At 41.7% G+C, this 24,827-nt stretch overlaps 1 protein-coding gene across 1 annotated transcript in view; it reads left to right on the top strand.

The window, feature by feature from the left end:
• The first annotated feature begins 14,986 nt into the window (after positions 1-14,986).
• The window catches only part of LOC147023538 (uncharacterized), a 47,865-nt gene continuing 38,024 nt past the window's right edge, over positions 14,987-24,827 (top strand). The window contains exon 1 of the mRNA XM_085889034.1: positions 14,987-15,090. Within this exon, the coding sequence (XP_085745160.1) occupies positions 15,063-15,090 (28 nt within the window). The 5' untranslated portion in view covers positions 14,987-15,062. The remainder of the gene's footprint in view (positions 15,091-24,827) is intronic.

The following is a 24,827-nucleotide window of genomic DNA, read 5'->3' as shown; positions in this document are numbered from 1 at the left end:
TTCGTGCTAATTTTCTGTTTTCTCTGCAAACTTTTATCCGATTGACATGGAATTTTCACCATAGATGCGACTACTCATGAAGAATGTTGGAATGATAATTATGACATCATAGGTCAAGTGGTGTGACAGCCATGTTGGAAAAAAGGAAAAACTTTGGACCTCTGTATCTCCGAAACTGCTCCGTAAGAATTTGAAACTTGGCACATGTCGGGTATTCCCTGTCAAGAAATAAGTGTGTTTTTTGATGTCATAGGTGGCTTCATTATGACATCATAATTACATTCATCAAACGCTTTATCTAATCAGTATGAAAATTTTTGAGGGTCATCTAGGGTTAAATTGTATGGGGGGGGGGGGAAATTGATGACGTCATCAGTCACGTGGTTCGACAGACATTTTTTTAAACATAAAAACCTAAAAAAGATCTTCTCAGAAATGGCTGAACAGATCAAGGTGAAAATTTACAGGTATGATTGCCTAATCCATGAGGAACAAAAAGTTCTCCACCTTTGACATCAGAGGTGACATGGTTTGGCAGCTATGATTTTTTGAAGAATAAACCTTTAAAAATCATCTCCAGAACGACTTGGCAGATTGAGGGGAAACTTCACCCACATGTTGCCTAAGCCTTGGGGATACCACGGTGTTCATGAATAATTAATAGATCACATGGTCTGACAGCCATATTGGATTGAACAAAAATTATAAAAAAAATTATTTATTTTGAACCACTTCATCAATCGATATGAAACATCATAGTTATGATGTAGTAGTCATGTGGAATATATGTTTTAAATTTCAATCTGATTGAACGCATGGTTTGGCAACCGGAATTATTTAATAATTTGAATCTGGGTTCAATGATTTAAATCAAACTTGGTACAAGTATGTAAAATGATGTAACAATGGGGGCGGAGACATGTCTGGTGACATTGCAGCATCAAAGAGTGCCCTTGTAATTTACATAATATGTATTTGAAAGGGGAAAAAATATACATAAGTGAGGGCTTTAAAAATTGAGACAATATTTTGCTCCAGAAAAGTTATTCGGTTCGGCTTACAACTTATTTGTCACTACTCATAGACCAAAAGAAACAAAGCTCATTGTGACAGACAATTATTCTATTCCGCCTATTAAATGAGATGAACAATTTAATTTCCCCTTTAATGGAGTCAAGATTCCAAAATGAATATAAGAAGATTAGAAGTAATGGAAAATTTCTCACAAAATTATTAAATTATTCTCCAATCAATTTATCGTTTTCACAAATCTCCCTGAAATGGCTGCATTTTGACAATATTTTTAGAGATACATTAGGAAATTATAATGTTGAACATCGACTTGTAAATGACTTATTATTGTTGTTAAAAATTTATTTGAGAATCCCACTAAAATTTACAATTGGTCACTGGCTTTGACACAAATACAAATCTTTATTATGGACTGTAGGCATCAGACAGCTACGTATATTGAACAAACATTTTGAAATGGAGCACCTCGCCACCATTCGAGCATTTACATTGCATCACGTGTGGCAATAAATGTGAATTGTTGCTCTCAGCTTGCTGGCTCGATGACAAAAGATGCCTTTTGCATTTTTGCCCTCTCCATCCCAACCCCGTTTAGAATCCCATTGCAGGCACGGGCTACTTGCTATTTGCAAATAATCAGATTGTGTAATATTGCAAAATTTCCTTTCAAGTGCATTTTATGTTACAATTTCCCAAACACAAAAAAGTTAGCAAATATATTTGAGCACAATTTCTGTGGCTTATGAAATATTGACAGGCAAGCACATGGTAATATACTTTACTCACCCCCCAATGAACTTAGTATCAAATGGTAGCTTATGGATTTAGTCTTGATTTTCGAGCTCGTGTGTGCGTGCATGCGTCCACAACCACATCTCGGACATGTATGGACCAATTTTATTCGTACTTCGCGCAAAGGCAACACATGAGGATATACATAATTATGCACGTCTTTTTTTTGACATCACATCCAAGATGGCTGACTGGCGGACATTTTAGTTGCAAAAAATCCCGGTGTCGAACACGTCCTCAACCACTTATCGGACACGCATTTGCCGATGTTGTTGAAACTTGGCACACCAATAATGTGTGTGGTGGCCATTTTAGTTGTAAAAAAACCCCGATGTTGACCATGTCCTCAACCATTTCTCAGACCAGCATTTACCGATTGTGTTCAAACTTGGCACACACATCATGAATGATGGCTCATATATGCACGTCATGTTTGTTTTTTTTTCCGACATCAGATCCAAGATGGCCGACTGGCGGCCATTTTAGTTGTAAAAAAAATATATCTGGTGTTGAGCACGTCCTCAACCATTTATCGGACATGCATTCACCGATCGTGTTCAAACTTGGCACACAAATAAGGAATGATGGCTTACATATGCACGTCATTTTTGTTTGGAGATCAGATCCAAGATGGCCAACTGGTGGCCAGTATATGATGGCATACACGTGCACCTCACTTTATTTTGCAGTATGATCAAACATGGCTGACTGGTAGACTCACGGCCATTTTAGTTGTACATACATATGGGATAGTTTAAATCCATATTAGGACGAGATTTTCTCACATTTTGCCTGAATGGAATTTTGAAATGGCATCTTGATTTTATCATCATTTGTTTCCTGATATATTGTTACGGATCTGGAAGCCTTTTGCACACAGACAGTCAGCAGCCCCCGCAGTTCAGTTATTTTGATAAGTATGTGTTATAGTTCGGGTCCCATCCCCTATGTCTAACTAAACGGGAATTGCATGTGTGCGCTGCGAAGTTTCTTTATAGTTAGTTTTTTTTTACAACAAATCTCCTTCGTTCTTCGCAACATCGCCTCATAGCCGACTACACCCACAAGGGCAAGAGCGCGCCCTTCGTCCAATCAGGAGGCTCATTACCTCAGAAGCTCCGACCAATGAGGGGAGGCCACTGGTCGCCCGACAACCCCTCGTCCAATCAGGAGGCGAGTGGCCGGAGAAGAGAAAGAGTAGAGTGGTTGTCAGGACCAGAGTACTGGAGTCATCGTGGCCAATTGCTTTTGGTCTGTCGTGGTGGCTTGGTCTGGATCGTGGTCTGTGGTCCTTTGCGGTGGCTCCTTGTGGTGGTGGTGGTGGTGGCCGAGCAGCCAGGGTCGTGGGCCCGAGGATTTCGAGACGTGGGTTCGAGTCCCACCTTGGCGGGTTGGAGTCCGGTGTGACCGCACGAGGCGGGAAGGTACCTGGCCAGGCTCTGGTCCCCCAGCTGAACTATCCTCCTCGGCGGGAGGGCTGAATAAAGACCCACGGGGTCCATTTCTTTTGTGTGTGTGTGTGTGTGTGTGTGTGTGTGTGTGTGTGTGTGTGTGTGTGTGTGTGTGTGTGTGTGTGTGTGTGTGTGTGTGTGTGTGTGTGTGTGTGTGTGTGTGTGTCCGTGGGCCCCATCTGTAAGTAGAAACTGTTAAGTGCCTGTGTTCCTTGTAAATTGCATTTCTCATATTTGGTTTTAACTCTGCTCTTTGTGCTCCCCTTGCCCCATGATAAATAAACCCCCAATTGTTTAATGTACCAGCTTGTTGTCTGTCACTTTCTTTCATTGGTTTAGCACGGTGCGTATTGGGAATTAGGGAGGCCGTTCGTGTCGTAAATTGTTCATTTGGACCGACGGATCTTGGTGATGCCCGCTCGGTTTACACCCGGATCGGGCTCGGTAAACGGCCCATTCCGCCTGAGGTCCGCTGAGGGTGTGGTTTTCCCCGGTAGTTGGACGACGTGAGTACTTAGGTATATTGAAATTAGGCAATTAACCCTACCCCACGCCGTCGAAATATTGACGACCACGGTCTGCTAAGGGACCCGTGACTTTTCGGACTTATCCGCGAGTCACCACCTAAATTCCGATGTGTTCGGTGGAGACGACCCTACTGCTCCCCCTAGTGGTCGTTTATCGCCACAAAACCCTAGCCCACAACAATATATCAGGGTCATTTTGATGCAATTGACCTTTCCGACATGTTATATGGACACATGAATGCCCCAGTGGTGCATCTCTACTCTTCCGATCATCTCAAATCTTATTATGTGCAGGATAATTGACTGGTGTACTGGTAAGGCCTCACCATTGTAAAAATTAACAGGATATTCTCAACATATACCTTGCATATGGCTCAGTTCTCCTTAACACAGAACTAGTTGGCTGTGTCAGTCAGACCTGCTTCAAAACTCATTTGAGGACATCACATGGGGCAAGCTCACAGCTACTAAATTTTGATGTCATTCCTTGGGAGGAGCATTGAAAAACGATTTAAGAAAACTTCGAATGAACTCGGTGTTACTGAACATGCGATGGATGGATTGTTGTGCGGTGCTGGAATTTTTTAATTTGCTCGACTACGAAACATAAAATAACTGTTGTTCAACAAGTGTGTCTACCATCTTAAATAAATAAATCTCCACAATGCAATTACCATGGAGCACTATCTGAAAACCTTTTATATTTACAAAATGAAAGGCTCATGGAAGTGGCATTTAAAATGAAATGAGACTAAATAATAAAACAAAAACAAAACGCATTGATGATGGTAAGGGGGTTGCACATCATGCTCTGGATAGGCAATTATTTACCACTGATTATGGGAATAATTAAAAGTGAAACAATGGGAAAATATCACAAAGAATAATAAAGACAGGACTGGAGAAAAGAAGATTTTTTTTTTTTTAAAGGAACTTATGATGGCAACAAAACTTTGCAAATCACATATAAAGTTCTTAGTATGAGGAAAGCGCATTCTCCAGCCAGTTTGTAGAATGCTGAGGACATGATGAAACCACCACAGATATTGACTGGAACGATAAGCTGACGTAAGTCAGAACAACAAAAGGTCTGCTGATCCAACCATGACCTCCTGCATAAGGAACACCGCCCCTGCATTTGAGCGTCGGTCGCACTTCACGCGAGAAGCGCAAAAATCCTCAGTTTACACAGGAAATGCACTGGCAGCCCCATACTCTGCAAGAATGTTACAAATCTGTAGGGTGCGCCGTCAGCAGAAGGAACCATGAGGAAGCATATTTTGAAAAAGAGGAAGAAGACGATGAAGCAACCCTTTCAATATATCTGAAAATATTTGACAAAAGCTTTAAGTTTGAGTGGTTCAAACGAAATCCTTCGTATTTTATTTTGCATTACTTTTAGCACCAGAACAGCAAAACATAATGCAGTACTGTACAACAAACTAAGGTCATGGTTGTTCATATAAGTCCTTTATTAGGCCTACTTAAAATTATTTTCATCAAATACCAGTCTGAGTAGAAATCAAAGGGTGAAATTAGTGCTTATTAAGCCCAGCAGTAATTAATGTGGCTACTTAATATCATTTGCATTGTTTGTCTCATTAATACATGATCCTATTGCTGAAGTCGTCATAAATTTGTTGATAAATGGACCCACTCATGGTCAATGTGCAAACACTTGAACACGAGAAAATGCAACGTGAAAGTAATATTCATAAACCGATGAATACGTGTGCCAACACCTTTTTCTACCTTGTGTTTAACGCCATCCTTCTCACCTGTTCACAACCTGATACCCTCCCCACCATCTTCGATCCACAATGATCCTGTATTTCGATTGGTGGCTGAATTCCTGCCTGTCGTTCGCCACTCCAAAAATACTTCAGTTTGTAAGTATCTTTGACATTTTTTTTCCCCCCAATTTGATCTTTGTTGTTACATTCAGTACTGTTATCAAAAGGTACATTGTTGGATGGAATAACACGAAAATTGCTTTTGCTAATACTTTGACTCATAAGAATGTGTCGTGCTCTTGGTTTTGCATGCTTGGCACGAAAAACATAAAGAAGTAGGTAATTATAAAACAAAGAGGTGGAGGAGTGACAGTTGTTAATATTGTACAGCTATGAATAAAAGTTGTAAAAGAAACAAAATGAGAAAGTAAGAACAAGGTTCAAGCATAATGGGGGATTGGGACGGGTGGATGAGGTCTGAATTAAAGGGCAGGGAAAATGTTGAAGGACAGTGAGGATGGAAAGAAGAGAATAAAGGATAAGGAAAGAGAAAGGAGTAAACGGCAAATGCGAATGGAGGGAGGGAGAGAACTTAGGGGTATCTAACAAAGCAGCTCCTTGGCCACATTTCTCTGTCCTAGCACGCTTGCCAAATCCTCTTATGCTAACGGCTCGGCAAGAGCCCTTGAGCCAGGCCTTGATGGTATTACGAGCCTCTCGTTCGGTGCCCGATTAACTCTCTGCACCAAAACACTTCCCGGGAGCACCATTCCCTTGCCTTTCCTTTCTATGCTAGCTCTGCATGCCAAATGGACGAGTGAGCCTCGCTCACCCGTTCTGGTGCTTGGTTCCATTGTACAGGCCAGACAAGAAAACACTTGCCACTCCAGCCGGTCTCGCTCCGGGTGGAAGGCGAGATATGCAACTATGCGAGTGGAGAATCCATGGTTTGGGTATTAGGATAATAGATACGCAGATGGGAGTGTGAGGTCAAGTTAACGCTGGAAGTTCAACCGGGCCGGCTTTTCCACACAGGTGCTCTTGTTGCCTTTGTCTGGCGAAAGCTGGCTTTTGGTTCAAGAAAGGGTGGTCTAGGAGTTGCGGCTTGCTTTTTTTCCATGAATCCTTGTGCACGATTTTGTGTTTGCAGCTTTCCATCATTCAGGAACCAAGAGTGACATTGTAATAGGGGGGCAATATGAGGGCAGCAGAAAGTTTGTGGCAGTCTGGGGGCATTTGCTGAGGTTTATGGCGTGGAGAGCTGGGTGGAGTGTGAGCTGGGCTGGGACTCAACGTCTGAGTGCAATAACAGTAAGGTGGTTTTGGCTCGTGTCTCACTGGATTTTACACCTCCCCAGAGTCGGTAGCAGTTGAGCGGTCATGGAAGGGACTTGGGGGATTCCAGGCATGGTCTGCGAAAGGGGGAGGGTATAGGAGGAGCAGACAAGGGTGCAACACATCTGCTCTAAAGGCCAGACTGCAGACACTTCCCTTTTACGCCTCCACCGCATCATCTTCAGCTCACGCCTATTGTTTCTGGCCAGGAGAGCAGAGGCCGGCAAGCGGCCGAGGTCAAGGCATACCATGCAGCCAGCAACCCAGCCTCCTCCCCAGTGCCTTTTGAACGTGACGCCGGTTAAGAGGGCCTTATTTCAAAGGCAGGAAGATGACTCGACCGAAGGAAACGACCGAGCACCGATGCCTAGGCATTAATCCACGGGGCCAGGATGAGGAGTTCCAGTGCAATTTGGCCTTGCACTGAAAGGCTGCTCTCAAAACTCCATGTCGGGCACAGCACTTTTGGAGAGGAATAAAACAAAGGGAGGCCATCAAATATGAGGAATAATGCAATGGCTGTTGGCTAGAAAGCTATAAAATAGTAAATCTATCGAACGCAAAGAATAATGCCATTGCTGTTGGCAAAAAAGCTTTAAAGTTGTAAGGTCTTTTAACAACACAGTTGATTAGCATGTAGCCTTTTCCGAGAAGGTATATGTGGGCAGGTGTGCCTTTTAATCTAAAAAACGTTTTTCCATTTACTATTTACCTTGGGTACATAAATTCGTTTGAGTTCTTTGATTGTATACTTTGGAACCTAATGGTGGGTGGGGAACAAATAAACAAAATACGTTTATCCCAATTTCGCACAACATTTAATACTGTAACGCGGTGACGAATGAGTTGAGTAAATGTTCTATGCTGTTGCAACTTCTAAGTAATTTGAATGAAATTTCAATTGACCTCAACGAAGAAACACCAAAATTACAAAGCACAGGAAAGAGCGCAATTCTTGTCGCTGAACAAAGGCGAATATTTTTAACAGCCAACCAAATGTAACCGGTAGAAGGAAGGCCAAGCTCTGAATTTTTGTTTACAGAAACTGTGATAATCAAGGTGTTCAACGTGTATACCCACGCAACCCTCCGGATCTTTGTGCAGTAACGCGAGGAACGGTATTAGCGTCGTAGTGTACACCACGCACGGAAGGTTGTGAATCGGGTCACTATGCATTCTATCCTAATATGCGTGGATTAGACAATAGTTACATGTTTAGGGCAGATGTTGCATCATTAACTTTACAGATTGCACAATAATGGTTTAGACAAGCGTGGAATTGCAAACTGTTCCAGTCGGACACGACCTGTTTTTCCCCCGGTTGTTTCGGAGCATCTGTGTTTCTTATGGCGAAGCGTTGTCAGACCTTCAAAAGGCCACGACGGTGGAAAGATGCCAATGTGTAAATAGACCAGTGTGGATCTTGTTTGAAGCTTGTTTGAAGTGCATCCGCTCGTAACTCTACAATACGCCATGGACGTGTTTAACTGTTTGCTTTCAAACTCTCCACGTACACTGGCACGTGCTTTTTGATGGCTGCCATGTGACCACTGTTCAAGCAATGCAGCATCAGTTCTTTTGACTGCATGCGGCAGGTATTTGTTGTCCTTTCTTTCTGTATAATAAGCAGGCTAAATACCTGATGGAAGAATGGCGTAGAAGTGTGTATAGTGGGTGACTTGTTCCCACAAGACTTCAGAATGGGATGCGGTGCTCACTCGTAAGTTCGCTTGTGTATGAATCGAGCAATTGACCATTTTTGCGATAATACTTCTTTTAAAAAGGTTGTAAACGTCGAAAAAGACTGTGCACAAAAAGTGAATATTCATATGCATCGTGCGGGGTAGGTGGGGGCATTATATTATCCACGAGTCACACCTCGTACGTGTGTAATGCGTATTGTACCGATCTTGTACTCTCCGCAACACAGCCAGAGGTGGGTCCAGGATTGGTGTACACTGGCCAACATGTTGTATGGAACATGTCTCTTGTGTCACTTTTGTTCTCAATAACACAGCCTCCATACTTCGGCAGGGTTTACAAAAATGATTCAGGTGTATGCCTCCTTCACTTTCATTCTCTTTGCATGGAACAGACGGCTCTGCATTGGGCGGCAAAACATGGCAAAGCTGACATGGTGGCCCTTCTGACTGATGCTGGTGCTGATGTGAATACTTGCTCGGTGAGTGCACTCGTCATCATTTTGTGTGGTTTTTGATTATCTTACTCGTGTCTATTAATATAGCTTAACATATTACAGCTCTGGTCATGTGGTGTTGAATTATTTTAGATCTCATCAGAATATTAACAACACTGGCATTGCATAATTATTTCAAACTGCTGTGACGTTGGCCTCAAATTCGCCAAGGGTTTGGTCTTGCACATCGAGTGACTGTCACTCTCGATCATTCATTCTTTTTCTTTTCTTAATCGGTGGCGTCACTATAGGATCGTTGGGGTCTTAAATTACCATATCCATAGTTGTACTATACAAGCACTGCAAATTGATGAGTTTACTTTTAACATGACAATTTCATTTTAGTATTGAGTATCACAAACGGGATAACAGCAAACTCCCATGGTTTTTTTTTCTCTACATAGGCAAGGCTCTTAAAAGAGAAAGTTTATATTGACAGTTGGGATAGTGGGGGAAACAATTAGACACAACCAGCAAGGGAATGTCCAAAATAAAAAGAAAAAAAGAGAGAAGTGGAGGAAACACTGAAATCAGCAAGTAAGGGGTTTGGGTTTGGAAGGGGTAATGGGAATAATAAAGATCACGAGTTAGGATTGAGGATGACATGAGGTGGTGGTGCTCTGCTTTCTTGAAGCCCTGGAGGGAAGAGTGGGAAAGAGCGGCCTCATGAAGGTGGCTCCAAAGACGGGAGAAGTGAGGAATGAAGGAGTTGAGGTGTGCAGTCAGCCTAGATTTTGGAAGTTTAACCAGGATGGGTGTTGCTGTGCGAACGTGTGCATCCTGGAGTTGGTCGGGGGAGTCGAAGGAGTGCGAGAGCAATATCAGAGAAGAGATGGTAAAAAAAAAAGAACTGAGAGACCACCGACCTGCCTGCGATGTAAAAGCAACAAACCTTGTGCTTCTGCCTCATCATGGGTGATTCCAATAATGTTGAGATCTTTAGATTCTATAGAGCCAAGCGGACACACGACAAACACTCTTTGTTTTAACACATTTGTTTAAGGCAAACTTTATTAATATTCATTGACTTCAACTAAAAAAACTATTATTTCTTGTTCTGATTTGCCAGAGCACCAAAGCGGTGAAGAAAGTGGCCTCTTTAACTGATAATCACAAAAGCAATAGTAATCCAGTGTTTATTTATTTTTATTGTATTGTTTTCATGAAATGAATCTTTCGCAATAATATTAAATCTTACGCAAAATGAAAAATAATAATACACAAAATAATTACATCCAAAAAGAGTAAAATTCCAGAGATTGAGGTTGAATTGCATCGAGATAGCGTAGATGCACTTCAAACAACAATGCAGTGCCACTGTATGACGATGGATGAAACCAACAGAGCATTGATTGAGGTGTGCTAACTTCCATGGGAAGCAAGAAGAAGCTAATGTTTTGGGTGTTAACCCTTACTCAAAGCAAAAATTAACTCTCTCTTTTGCTCTGCCGAAGTGTTAACTCCCGAAACATCAGCTTCTCTTTGCTTCCCACGATGGTTGGCATACCTCAATGTTCTGTTGATGTCATCCATTGTTCCATTTGTTTGACACAGATAAACACGAGCCTTCACAAACAAGTCTAGTTCTTTATTCTCCAGTACTACAGCGGTGTTGCAAATATGTTGGCAAACCCGAGCATTACTCCAAAAATGTGGCACAGCCTGTGGCATGGTGATAAGCAGCCTCTTTTTTTCTTTTTTGGATACATTGTCGAGGCTCGTATGAGAGCTAACACACAATACACAACAAGGGGGTTAGGAGACAAGAGGGGCAGGAGAGGGAAGGACAAAACAGTGGGGAACCGAGACATTAGGAGGTCTGTGGAAGGGAGAGGGTTGGGGCAGAGAACAGGGGAGAAATAAGGGATGTGGGGAAGAATGAGAGCAAGGGGAGGACAAAAAGAGTGAAAAGGATGGACACAGCCACAAACTTTCAATCACCGAAGTGTAATGGAAAACTGGAATGCTGGAAAGAGGTGGGCTTTATGAGGGTTAATGGGGACATAAAAGATCGAGGATTTGGATGGGGGATGATAAGAGGTGGTGGTGAACAGCTGTTTTGAAGGCCTGGAGGGAAGAATGGAATTGAATAGAGCGAGGGAGTTTATTCCAAAGGCGGGAAAAAAGAGGAATGGAAGAGTGAAGGTGGGCAGTGATTCATGATTTTGGTAGTTTTACCAGAAGGAGGTTGCTGGCGGACCTTGAGCGCCTTGCGGAAATATTGGGGGGTTGGGACAGACGAGGGAGGTTAGCCAATATGTCCGTTGCAGTAGGAGGTATTCAGAACATAAATGGGTAAAAACAAAAAGGGCGAATATGGAAGCAGAATTGCATTCTGTACTGAACCGAGTGAAAATGAACACCATAACAAAGGACAAAGACCAACAAAAGCATCAAAATGATATTCAACTAAATGCAGCTGAATTAATCCGCAATACAAGACCTTCATCTGCAGCTTGATGGAGTACAGTCCCACTCTACCCTCTGGGCTGGCTCTCCTGCCTCACACCTTGCTCAGCTTGATGCCGTGGAAACCAAGGCTTTCAAGATTGTTCGAATCTTCCATGATGAAGCCGATTCTCTGGGTCTTTCACTTTCACATCACAGGCAAGCCGGTGGTCTCTGTCCGATACCGCCTCCTTTCTCATCTTGGACCCTTTGCCCTTTTTGTGCTCTGTCTCCCCATGTTTCTGCAGGGCGCACACGTGGTCTAACCTCCTTCTTGTTAAACTCCCAAAATCTCACTACTCACCTCCACTCAATCATTCCTCTTTTTTCACAACCATGGAACCAACTTCCTCAGTCTCCTCAATCTCATTATTCCCTCCAGAGCATCAAGACAGCTGTTCACCACCATCTCCGGTCACCCCCCATCCATAATATGATCTTTTATGTCCCCATTAACCCTCATAAAGCCCACCTCTTTCCAGCATTCCAGTTTTCCATTACACTTCGGTGATTGAAAGTTTGTGGCTGTGTCCATCCTTTTCACTCTTTTTGTCCTCCCCTTGCTCTCATTCTTCCCCACATCCCTTATTTCTCCAAATCCTCCCACATTGTGTCTCTCAACACGGCTGTTTGTGTGCTCCCCCCCCCCCACTCCCCCTCTCTTTCTTTCTCCTGTTATTTTTGTTCAGTTATATCCTGGTCTGGTCTGTCTTCTACCTCCACGAGCTTCAACACTGTATATTAAAAAAAAAATCCATGAACGCTATTCCAATCCATGCAAGTTCATCCACACTGGATAAATAACCAACAGCAGTCAAGGTCACGACCATTTTTGACTCTGTCCAACCATCCTCTTCCCACCTGCCTCTTTCCAAAGCGTACACATCCCTTACCTGCAGCTCTCTCTCTCTAACAGCAACTGTTTTTTTTGTTTTTTTTTAAACCTGTCAGCACCTCTCTTGACCCTTAAGCTGACTCCATGCATTGTCACCTGTGTGAAGATACAGCAACAGAAACGCCTATTCTCACTGTTATCCAATTCCGGATACTTCCGATCGTGCCCTGAGGAAGCAGTTCTCAGACATGAGGTGGTGAAATTTTGAAGAAAATTGTCCACAGATACTCTTGAAGCAACTGTGCACCTTTTGATAGGTGTTGATATATATATATATATATATATATATATATATATATATATATATATATATATATATATATATATATATATATATATATATATGATCTGTGCCATTGAGATATTTGTATTTGCCTGGTTTTCTCCAAAGGTTCTGGAGCTGCTTTCTGTTCCTTAGGCCTAAAACAGTGCTAGCCATCTTTCTAAGCAGAGAGCATGTGGGGAGAGTGCGTACGTTGCGCACCAGTGATAATTTTCTCATTGTGATTGCCGCGAGGCCAAGGCGACAGTTCTATTCCCGCACGCCATAATTACTTAATTAACTCCCAGCCAGCAGGGAACCATTGGGCAAAAAACAGGCATAATTCAAAACTCAATAACCCATGCCTTCCTGTAACGGACAACCCAAACACAACTTAATGTACATCTTTAAAATGGGAGCAATAGGTCAGGCCTTCGTTTTGACGACAAAAGCTCCCTGTGCTGTCCCAGCAACATATCCTCTTTGTCTTTGTCATAATCTGACCGGTCACCCTGACTATTCTATTGAGCCAATGTGGAAATTTCTCTCGTACGCCAAATTTTCATTTCACAGTCAGTTCAACATTATGTTTCGTGGGATTGATTTCGGTTCTCAGCGTAACTTTCCTTCGGCAGTCATTCACAAATCTGTGTGGTTATGTAACGTGCGCTTGGTGTGGCCTGCTGAAAAGCAACGCTTGAATTATTGTGAGTTTTCAGAAGAAATCCAGTTCCCTTCGTAGCCGAACAAATATGGAGCGCTATCTTCGAAGGCCAATGTCAAACTGATGGGCGCATACGGTGTGAAATTGAATCTGCCCACCGTTGGCACATTAATATACACACCACCAGCCGAGACGTAAATTATAGAGTCCAGATAATTCATTCGTTTATCAGGTAGTGATTGACCCGTGTGAAAAATTAATTTGCTTTTTTACTGGGCAGACCTATTTTTCCTGTGATGTTTTAATTTACGTTATGGCCTCGCAGCTGCGAAAAACGGCGGCATAAAAGAGATTAATTGACTAATTACGTGTCTTTCCCCCCCCCCCCATTCTCTACCCCCTCTGCCTCCCCTCCCCACGTACAAAACGCTGGGTGCTGGACCCACACAAGCATGTAAGTGCATCATTATTTCACTCTAAGTGCCCCACTGAATCAGTAGGCATTATTAATATTAAAAGTTCATTTTCATGCCTGTGCAGCCGTAATATTTTGACACTGGCGAAGAGGTAATTTTCGCCGTGCTGATTTATTTGCAGCAGTGAAGGCGACTTAAGACAAAAGATGCTTGTCGCTAATAATTTTAGTGACCTGACAACCCACAGAGAGTCTGATTTTAAATGTCTGACATTTGTAAATTTACCTCCTGTTTCTCTCTCTCGCTCTCTCTCTTTCCCTGCTAACCCCTCCCCCAACCCCACCTTTCTTTCCCTACCCAATCCTCGTTGCATTCTCTTTGACACCCATCTTGGAATTTGTCCCACGCTTCTTTAAAAGGGGGTGAGTCTCATTTTGAATGCAAGCTTTCACTTCCGTGTTTTCGGTGGTCTTTTAAATGCCACGTCTTATTGATGCTTTCGAGGACGGTTTCCCGACATTCCAGTCAAACCATACACGATTGCACGGCTACTCGAGTAGTAATCTTAGCTCTACAGACCAAAGCTGCAAGGCCTAAGTAGCTGAGACTCACTGGTCTCAAGATCTGTGTCCTTTAATCCCTGAAAACCTGGACTCGAATGTCTTTTCGACAGAATTTAAATTGCTCATCCTTTCCACTGAAAGCTATGTGAAGGTTGATGCAATAGAGGGGATAAATGCTGCAGGGTATCAGCATCCTTGGCTATTGTTTGTAAAAAAGAAAAGGAAAAGAAAAGCGGTTTCCTTCTTACTCAGCAGGTGCTGCATTGTTGTACTTGTGTGAGTCTTGTCATGGCTAATTGGTTGGGGACTTCTGATTCAATGATGTACCTTTCATAGCAGGTTATGGAAGTAAGGTCAACATTACCTGGCTGTAAAAATGAACCCAAAAGTGTTCACTTTGCTTTGTGACTTCATGACTTGTTTGATTCTGATTATTTGGGAGATGAAACAGCGAGACATCAGGTACACCAAGATTTTGGAATCGACACAAGGACCACATGAGAGGACAGTCAAACATCAATCTTGCCATGTTAATAATGATTTTTTTGTTTTTTATCACCACATGCTTATTATAAGTAATAATTATAGTATAAGTAATATGTAATAGTTGATGCTGTTTTAAAAAAGTAACGTAACAAACATTTTTACGTTACGGTCGGCAATATTGAAATGAGTGTTCTCACTGGCACGCCATGTGTGCAGGGTTACACGCCATTGCACATCGCTGCTTTACACGGCCACAAGGACATGGTGCAACTTTTACAGACAACCTTTCGTGAGTGCAAAACCTCCAGCAGTTAAATGTTTCTGTAGTGGTGTTCATCCCTCTGGCCACAGGGACTTGGTACCTGCACACCTAGGGTCTTTGCTTTTTTCTTTTACATTCACTGATTTTTTTTTTTCAAAGAAGCCAACCAGAATCTGTAGATACAGACGAGACAGCGTGCAAAGTGCACGTGCCACTTCTCAACATGAAAGGTGGGGGAGAGTGTTGGAGGGAGAGATGGAGCGAACCATCTGTTATCTCAAATGTGGCATTTCCTGTTCATAATGAATTTCCTGTTTCTGCATCCCACTATCCCTTCTGCTCTTCATGTGATGGCCACATGTGATTCTTGTTTCAGTAATATAGGCGACATCAGTATTTGTTGACCGGTACTTGACGTACGCAAAATTTACATTTTGAAATGGCTGTAGAAGTGTATGCTCCCTTCTTCCATATGGAAGAGGACAGCAATACTTCTTTATCAACAGTCTCCAGCCAATGAAACATTCAGATTGACATCGATCATGGAAGCCCTATTTTCCTGTTCCAACCTGAGTCCTTGCATCATTATGGGGAGACCCTGAGTGGAACTCCCAAATACTGTGTTGCTGTGTCCATTGTTCCTTACTGTTCTTGAAGTTGGACCGTTTCATGTTCCCACCTCCACCTGTATGGCTCAATGATGTTGTAATCCCAGGTTCAAATCCCACATGTCATCTTGATTCTCTTCCATGGCCTGTTAATGTCCTCTTAAGTTAAGTCAAAGTACACTGAAGTCTTTGTCCTGGATGTAAAAAAATTTATGCACTGCAATACCAACTATGATCCTTCGATTAATTGAAAAAAGACATTTAAAATTAATTTACATTGCCTATTGTCCTTGTGCTCTATTAAATATAAGTATCAGCTCCTCCATGAGCTTTTGACACGATAGAGCAAACTACAGGGGCTGGTATACTTTTGAATTTCAGCCTTAGGGAGTCTTGCTACTGGCAATTAGGGCAGCTGTACCATCTGCCCACCGAACGTGGACGTTCCTTTTCAAAGCAGACAGCCCCTGGTCAAATTTTCTCTATATCTATCACGTGAGCCTTGTTTCACAATGCATCGATCAGTCTTGTTCTTTTCCATTCCATGCTACGTCTAAAGTTATGTACTCAATCACAGTTTCGCCCGTAACGGCCACTCTCCTCTGAAGATATGCTCACAGGCCCAGTGCCAGACCCAGAGACATCTGCAAATCAGCAGTGGCACTCCCTTTGCTTTGAACCACTAATCTCCACGGTCACTTTAATCAGCTTCCAGAAGGGAAGTTTTATCCCATTAATTGCTGAAAGGAAATTTCTCCCCTCGCACGCCCTGACCTCGCTCACCTCTGCGACGCCTCTGTTACCGGTGTCTAAGCGACGGGGCAAACAGGCAGACTTCGGTGGTAGTGATTTTTGGGAGTTTTCTTCTCTTTCTTTCTTCTTATTATTTTTTTTCGACCGGCTCTGCACAGCATCTCGTCTGCACTCGAGTGATGGATTAACAAGTAGCGAGAGGTGAGGAGTGTTTTTCCATCACGACAGATAATAGAATGGCCACGTGTGCCGGAGCCTGCCAATGTTGCCTTTGGCCAAAATGGTGTTTTGCGAGCAGGCAACAGGAACCTGTTTTGTGAGGTGACACCGCTGATGAATCGGGCAGTGCTCATTAGCAGTAGGTAAATACCAATGCCAGCAATTGTTGATCCTGCCTGGAATTTGTTTATTTTTGGTTTTGCCATCTTTTTTGTCGAGCAGAGAAAAGCAAGATATCTCGTTTGGTAATGTGCTCACTGCTGTGCTGTCGGCACCAAGTTCGAATCTCAGTGGACTTTGAATCTGGTTAAATGCTGTTCTGGTGCTGTGTAAGCAAGATTCTGAATTGCAAAACACTCCATCTTCCGAAATAAGGACATAAGCCAATTGTCTAATTTGAATGCACTGTTGGAATACCCTTGAAACCGAGGTGTTTTGGGGGACGGGAGTGGGGGAGAGGGGTACCCTGGGCATATTCCAAGATTATTATCTCGGTCAATTGTTTCATTAATCACATTCCCTGATAAAGTGCCTTTTCATTCTGTAATCGTAATTGGATACTTAGCTGACCAATGCAACTGGCATTGTGAGAATCCAAATAATAAAGCAATTATTGTTTCTAATGTAAGTTTCCGAGAGCTGTGGCCGTCTCCAGGCCTACATTTCATTAGAATCATACTATTGTAACTTTAATAGTTTACTCAGTCTTATCTGGCAAATGCCAGGAATTTGCATAAATTATTGAATACAATGTTTAAATTGTTTATTAAATTTTCACTGTTTTATGACGCTGCATTCCTGTACTCGAGGTCATGCGGTTATTTAAACAAATGAAGAAGGAAAGGGGGGTGCTCAACTGTTGGGGGGAAGGAGAGAAATGTAGAAGGATTTGAAAAAAATTCAAAGATAAGAAATAAAAGGAGTATAAAGGGGGGGGGCTAGAGAAAGAAGAAGAATCAATTTAGTTGCTCTACGCTGCACCCTGCGGGTGGTGGGGGGGGTATATAAAAGTCAATATCCCTGTATCTCAATTCCCACTACATCCAGGTACCTATCCAAGTCCAATTTAAACTTATTGACTCTTTCTGTTGCCAATACCTTTCCAGGGAGGCCATTCCATGCATCAACCACTCTTTAAAGAAAAGACTTCTACCTTACTACCATCCGAGTTCTTCTCTTTACTTTAAGACTATGGTCTCCGGTCATGTCACTGTCCCTTCTACTGAAAAGAACTCTTCTGCACTTTTGTCCACACCCTTCATTATCTTAAACATCTCTATCAGATCCCCTCGTATATTCACCTCCTTTCTCGTATATAATGCCCTGTCTCCTTCAGCCATTCCTCATAGCTTAGTCCAGCTTGGCCCGGAATCAATCGAGTTGCTTGATGCTGTACTCTCTCTTTGGGAGCTATAACCTTCCTCAAAGGTGATGACCAAAACAGTGCACAATATCCTTTAAACTCATTCAATTAAACCGAATCTCTCAATATTTTCATTCAAACAGCATCATTCAAATCACAAACTAATACAACAAAATACAATGTTCCAAACACTCCTGAGTTAAATGAAGATGAACGCCATTCTGACATTACATCTGGATAGGGAGCAGCTTCGTATGGATCAAAACTCAAAATCATAATTGTATTGAGGTATTTATGAAACCTCCCACCCACCTGAGAACACCAGTTGGGACCACGACACGTTCCATAGAAGGTTTGTTTGGGCTAGCCCCAAAACTGAGGGAGTAGATTGGGGACTGATAGACGGACAGACACTCCTACTTTATAATATAGATAACATTCTTGGAACTGATCCATGTGATACCCTACTACTTACATATCTATATATATATATATATATATATATATATATATATATATATATATATATATATATATATATATATATATATATATCTCTCTCTCTCTCTCTCTCTCTCTCTCTCTCTCTCTCTCTCTCTCTCTCTCTCTCTCTCTCTCTCTCTCTCTCTCTCTCTCTTTCTTTCTTTCTCTTTCTTTCTTTCTCTCTCTCTTTCTCTCTCTCTTTCTCTCTCTCTTTCTCTCTCTCTCTCTTTCTCTCTCTTTCCAGCCCAAAATGTCACTTCACCTTATTTTCCATGATGGTTAGAACATCTTTCTGGACTAGTTTTCCAGAGTAAATTCGTTGCACTAAATGATTGTCAACCATCTAGTTTACTTTTTGACCAGTTCATTTCGGTCATGGACTTTGTCAAAAGGTAAAAGCACTTTTTGTTTTTACTTTTGGGGGGGGCATAATTAGCTTTACTTGCATCCACTTTGATTATGACTGATCTAATTATATTTGTGAAATTGTGAATACAGTGCCAAATTCCCATCTACTTTTTGACCCTCGTCACACCTCCCTGGATCCAGGGAAATCAATTGCATGGAAAAGGTAGCATGCATTCCAACATACATGCATCTGCAACCAACGTTCAGGCACCTTGCATCTACATTCCAAAAACAACAAAACACATCAGTCAAGGATCGACTTTCTTTGGATGTGGACTGCCTACAGGGGGCATGGCATGGGAGGTGCATGCTCACACGGGTTGTGCCTCACTCTCAAGACTGGACAAGACAAACATGTTATTCTAACACAATCCTTAATTTCATTTTTTTTTTTTTTGTTCTATCTGTCACAAATTTTTTCTGTATTATGATCGCAAAAACTTTGCTGACTTTTCCTCTCCCTTTGTCCCTCAGCAAAGGATTTTTAGGCAGGTACTCATCAATTGAGACCACTTTGTGCGAACGAGCATCTTACTTTCCTGAAAGAAACGTTAACACAATTAATCTCAGCTCGATCATTCTCAAGATCTCCAATGGATTGGCATCTAACACACAGAGAACACATCCTGAGATACTTAACATCACTTTTGGAGAGTTTGGTCTTTGGTGCTCCACCACTTCTATTGTTAACAGTACCAGTTTAGTGTATCTCCCTCAGAGTCTTCTGTACAGCTTCTGCTGAAACATGAAGTTGGGCTGCAATCTGCCACATCAAGTAGCCTTCACTAGCTATGGCTTTAATCTATATACACTTCTCACATGATATTTCCTTCCCTGAAGCTATAATATTCGCCACACATTCAGCACACGACAATGATATCACCACCTATACTTTTGTAGTCCCGCAGGTGTGGCACTTTCTGATGGCAATAGCATGACAACATATCACAATGTTTATATATATATGTCACAATATATAAACCCATGACTACACTTTGGAACTTTTCATTTTTACACGTGAGATGCGATTCTCATCACATGTTCTTTATATATAACATCATCCATTCACTCCACCCTCTACGTAGAGCCTCCATCATTCTCTTTGTGCAGGTTCTATTTCACATGCTGTGCAGATCTCATGTTTTTTTCCCTTTGTTTATTGCATTCCAGAATTCACGGTAGGAGTGTTTCTTGGTAAATTCCAGCCATGCCTCAGAAGATGTTTTTCAGGTATTTAGCTTTCGGCCTGAGGCAAGCAAGGGGCCCTAAGCTGCATAATCCTCAGGTCGGGCACCCACGGCACAAGGGATTCTGAGCTTCAAAGTTCTTGCCCACAAAGTTGTGTCATCACACACCCACCTATCCAACTCAGATAATCTCTGCACCAGGTGGTTGCATTAACTCGTCTTCTCCTTAGTACAATTACAGAGAGTGTATCATATTTGTAATCATCATTTGTCAACTATTGTTGCATTTGGTGTTCTTCCTGAAGGTGGATGTATCTCATGTCCGTTTTAACTCAAAGTGATTCCTCACATGTTGTTCACACAATGAACTTTTCCAACAGTTGCGAAAGTTTTATTGACATTTCTTGGCATGCTGTCACAATAGTTTTCCAATTCACAATCAGAAATGGAAAATTATTTTTGCATTCCGATGAGAAATAACGAAAACTTTCTTGTAACTTGTCAACGAGTTTGTTAACCTCCGCCATCGAAGATGGACGGAGGTTACTGTTTTCACCCCTGTCTGTTTGTTTGTTACTTACGAAATCTTTAGATTTCATAAGTATATTGATGACTTCCGTTTGTTTGTTTGTTTGTGTGTTTGTTTGTTTGTAGGCACGATAACTCGAGAACGGAAGAAGGTACCAATGTCAAATTACACCACGTGATGCAGGAGGGTCATGGCTAGTGCTGATTAGATTTTGGTCAAAATCGGTCAAAGGTCAAGGTCACAGTGAGGTCAAATATTCGATTTTTGATGGTTTGGTACAGATAACTCGAGAACGGAAGAAGCTACCAATGTCAAATTACACCACGTGATTCAGGAGGGTGGTGGCTAGCGCTGATTAGATTTTGGTCAAAATCGGTCAAAGGTCAAGGTCACAGTGAGGTCAAACATAATTCCGTAAATTAATGTGGAGAAATGGAGTATTTTTGCTTCGCTCGACGTAACGAGTTCGTTTTAACTTCAATTTAATTTTGTCTTCGGTTTTTGCGATTGCTTAGGACGCTTAAAACTCGGTTGTCGAAATTCTGGTAAAAATCGGATGTTTTGGAGACGTTTTAAGATTGTATAAAAATATTTCACTCATGCGTCACGGGTCGTCACGTGATGCAGTGCGCTCGAGCAGACACGTCGTTGAGTCACGTTAAGGTTTTCCGTGTGCGCGCTGACGGTGTTTTCGATAAAGATGGTGTTTAAAAGTCATTTTTTATCCCAATAAAGGTTATCGTCGCATGCCTGACTCGCTGAGCCGTCGGATTATGTCAAGATTGATGGTGGATGACCGAATATTACGGTTTTGTGACTTTGATAAAATAATATTAAATAATTGCGTGGAGAAATGGAGATTTTTGCTTCGCTCGACGTTACGAGTTCGTTTTAACTTCGATTTTAATTTTGTCTTCGGTTTTTGTGATCACTTAGGACGCTTAAAACTCGGTTGTCGAAATTCTGGTAAAAATCGGATGTTTTGGTGACGTTTTAAGATTGTATTAACAATATTTCACTCGACGCGTCACGGGTCGTCACGTGATACAGTGCGCTCGAGCAGACGCGTCGTTGAGTCACGTAAACATTTTGCGTGTGCGCGCTGACGGTGTTTTCGATAAAGATGGTGTTTAAAAGTCATTTTTTATCCCAATAAAGGTTATCGTCGCATTCCTGACTCGCTGAGCCATCGGATTATGTTAAGATTGTTGGTGGATGGCCGAATATTACGGTTTTGTGACTTTGATAAAATAATACAAAATAATTGCTTGGAGAAATGGAGATTTTTGCTTCGGTCGATGTTACGATTTTTGATGGTTTGGTGCAGAATCATCGTAGAAACTTCTGGTTTGCGTCGCTACCTTCTCTCGAGGCACGTTTTATAAGACAAGGTCAGAGGTCAAGTTGACGATTTCGTAAGGACCAATCTATGACTGCTTGTTTGTTTGTTTGTTTGTTTGTTTGTAGGCACGATAACTCGAGAACGGAAGAAGCTACCAATGTCAAATTACACCACGTGATTCAGGAGGGTGATGGCTAGCGCTGATTAGATTTTGGTCAAAATCGGTCAAAGGTCAAGGTCACAGTGATGTCAAACATAATTCCGTAAATTCATGTGGAGAAATGGAGTATTTTTGCTTCGCTCGACGTTACGAGTTCGTTTTAACTTCGATTTTAATTTTGTCTTCGGTTTTTGCGATCGCTTAGGACGCTTAAAACTCGGTTGTCGAAATTCTGGTAAAAATCGGATGTTTTGGAGACGTTTGAAGATTGTATAAAAAATATTTCACTCGACGCGTCACGGGTCGTCCCATGTTGCAGTGCGCTCGAGCAGACTCGTTGTGAGTCACGTATGGTTTTGCGTGTGCGCTGACGGTGTTTTCGATAAAGATGGTGTTTAAAAGTCATTTTCTATCCCAATAAAGGTTATCGTCGCATGCCTGACTCGCTGAGCCGTCGGATTATGTAAAGATTGTTGGTGGATGGCCGAATATAACGGTTTTGTGACTTTGATAAAATAATATTGAATAATTGCGTGGATAAATAGAGATTTTTTCTTCGCTCGACGTTACGAGTTCGTTTTAACTTCAATTTTAATTTTGTCTTCGGTTTTTGCGATCGCTTAGGACGCTTTAAACTCGGTTTTCGAAATTCTGGTAAAAATCGGATGTTTTGTAGATGTTTTAAGATTGTATAAAAAATATTTCACTCGTTGCGTCACGGGTCGTCATGTGATGCAGTGCGCTCGAGCAGAGGCAACGTTGAGTCACGTATGGTTTTCCGTGTGCGCGCTGACGGTGTTTTCCATAAAGATGGTGTTTAAAAGTCATTTTTATCCCAATTTAGGTTATCGTCGCATGCCTGACTCGCTACGCCGTCGGATTATGTAAAGATTGTTGGTGCATGGCCGAATATTATGGTTTTGTGACTTTGATAAAATAATATAAAATAATTGCGTGGAGAAATGGAGATTTTTGCTTCGGTCGACGTTAAGATTTTTGATGGTTTGGTACAGAATCATCGTAGAAACTTCTGGCTTGCGTCGATACCTTCTCTGGAGACAGCTTTTATTAGACAAGGTCAGAGGTCAAGTTGACGATTTCGTAAGTACCAGTCTATGACTGCTTGTTACTTACGAAATCTAAAGATTTCGTAAGTATATTGATGCCTTCCATTTCTGTCTGTTTGTTTGTTTGTTTGTTTGTTTGTAGGCACGATAACTCGAGAACAGAAGAAGCTACCAATGTCAAATTACACCACGTGATTCAGGAGGGTGATGGCTAGTGCTGATTAGATTTTGGTCAAAATCGGTCAAAGGTCAAGGTCACAGCAAGGTCAAATATTCGATTTTTGATGGTTTGGTACAGATAACTCGAGAACGGAAGAAGCTTCCAATGTCAAGTTACACCACGTGATTCAGGAGGGTGGTGGCTCGCGCTGATTAGATTTTGGTCAAAATCGGTCAAAGGTCAAGGTCACAGTGAGGTCAAACATCCAAAACATTCTATTTTTGATGGTTTGGTACAGAATCATCTCAGAAACTTCTGGTTTGCGTCGCTACGTTCTCTCGAGACAGCTATTATGAGACAATGTCAGTGGTCAAGTTGACGATTTCGTAAGTACCAGTCTATGACTGCTTGTTTGTTTGTTTGTTTGTTTGTTTGTTTGTTTGTTTGTAGGCACGACAGCTCGAGAACGGAAGAGGCTACCAATGTCAAATTACACCACGCGATTCAGGAGCGTGATGGCTCGTGCTGATTAGATTTTGGTCAAAATCGGTCAAAGGTCAAGGTCACAGTGAGGTCAAATATTCGATTTTTGATGGTTTGGTACAGATAACTCGAGAACGGAAGAAGCAACCAATGTCAAATTACACCACGTGATTCAGGAGGGTGATGGCTAGTGCTGATTAGATTTTGGTCAAAATCGGTCAAAGGTCAAGGTCACAGTGAGGTCAAACATCCAAAAAAATGATAACTCGAGAATGGAAGAAGCTACCAATGTCAAATTACACCACGTGATTCAGGAGGGTGGTGACTCGCGCTGATTAGATTTTGGTCAAAATCAGTCAAAGGTCAAGGTCACAGTGAGGTCAAACATCCAAAACATTCGATTTTTGATGGTTTGGTACATAATCATCGTAGAAACTTCTGGTTCGCGTCGCTACCTTCTCCAGAGACAGCTTTTATTGGACAAGGTCAGAGGTCAAGTTGACGATTTCGTAAGTACCAGTCTATGACTGCTTGTTTGTTTGTTTGTGAACAATATTCCGGAAAAACTCCTCGACGGATTTCGACGAAACTTGGTGGGGTTATTAGGTATGTTCCAAGGATCATGCCATTAGATTTTGGACTTGGTCCAAAGTCCAATATGGCCGCTATGGTGACCATTTTGAAAAAATATTTGATTTTTTTTTGCATTTCTACATGTTTTAAGTGATTTCCAACCAAAATAAAAAATAAAAAATTGTAAGAGAAAAAAAAAAGGACAAAAAAAAGCAACTTTTTTTCAACAAAATTTCGATTTTTTTTTTTTTTGCATTTCTTCATGTTATCAGTGATTTCCAACAAAAAACATGCTAAAATTATAATTGCGGCTGATTTTGGAACTTCAGGTGGATATACCCACGTAAAATCAATTTCTGTCTCAAGGAATCTCGTTACGACGAATGAATTGAGTATTTAAAAGTTAAAAGTAAAAGGGAAAGTTGCAAA

Source organism: Eptatretus burgeri, chromosome 7 (genome assembly GCF_056783735.1).
Source record: "Eptatretus burgeri isolate ZD-2024b chromosome 7, Ebu_testis_v1, whole genome shotgun sequence".
Classification (NCBI taxonomy): Eukaryota; Metazoa; Chordata; class Myxini; order Myxiniformes; family Myxinidae; genus Eptatretus; species Eptatretus burgeri.
The sequence above is the reverse complement of the archived record's forward strand: the minus strand, read 5'-3'. Positions and strand labels throughout refer to the sequence as shown.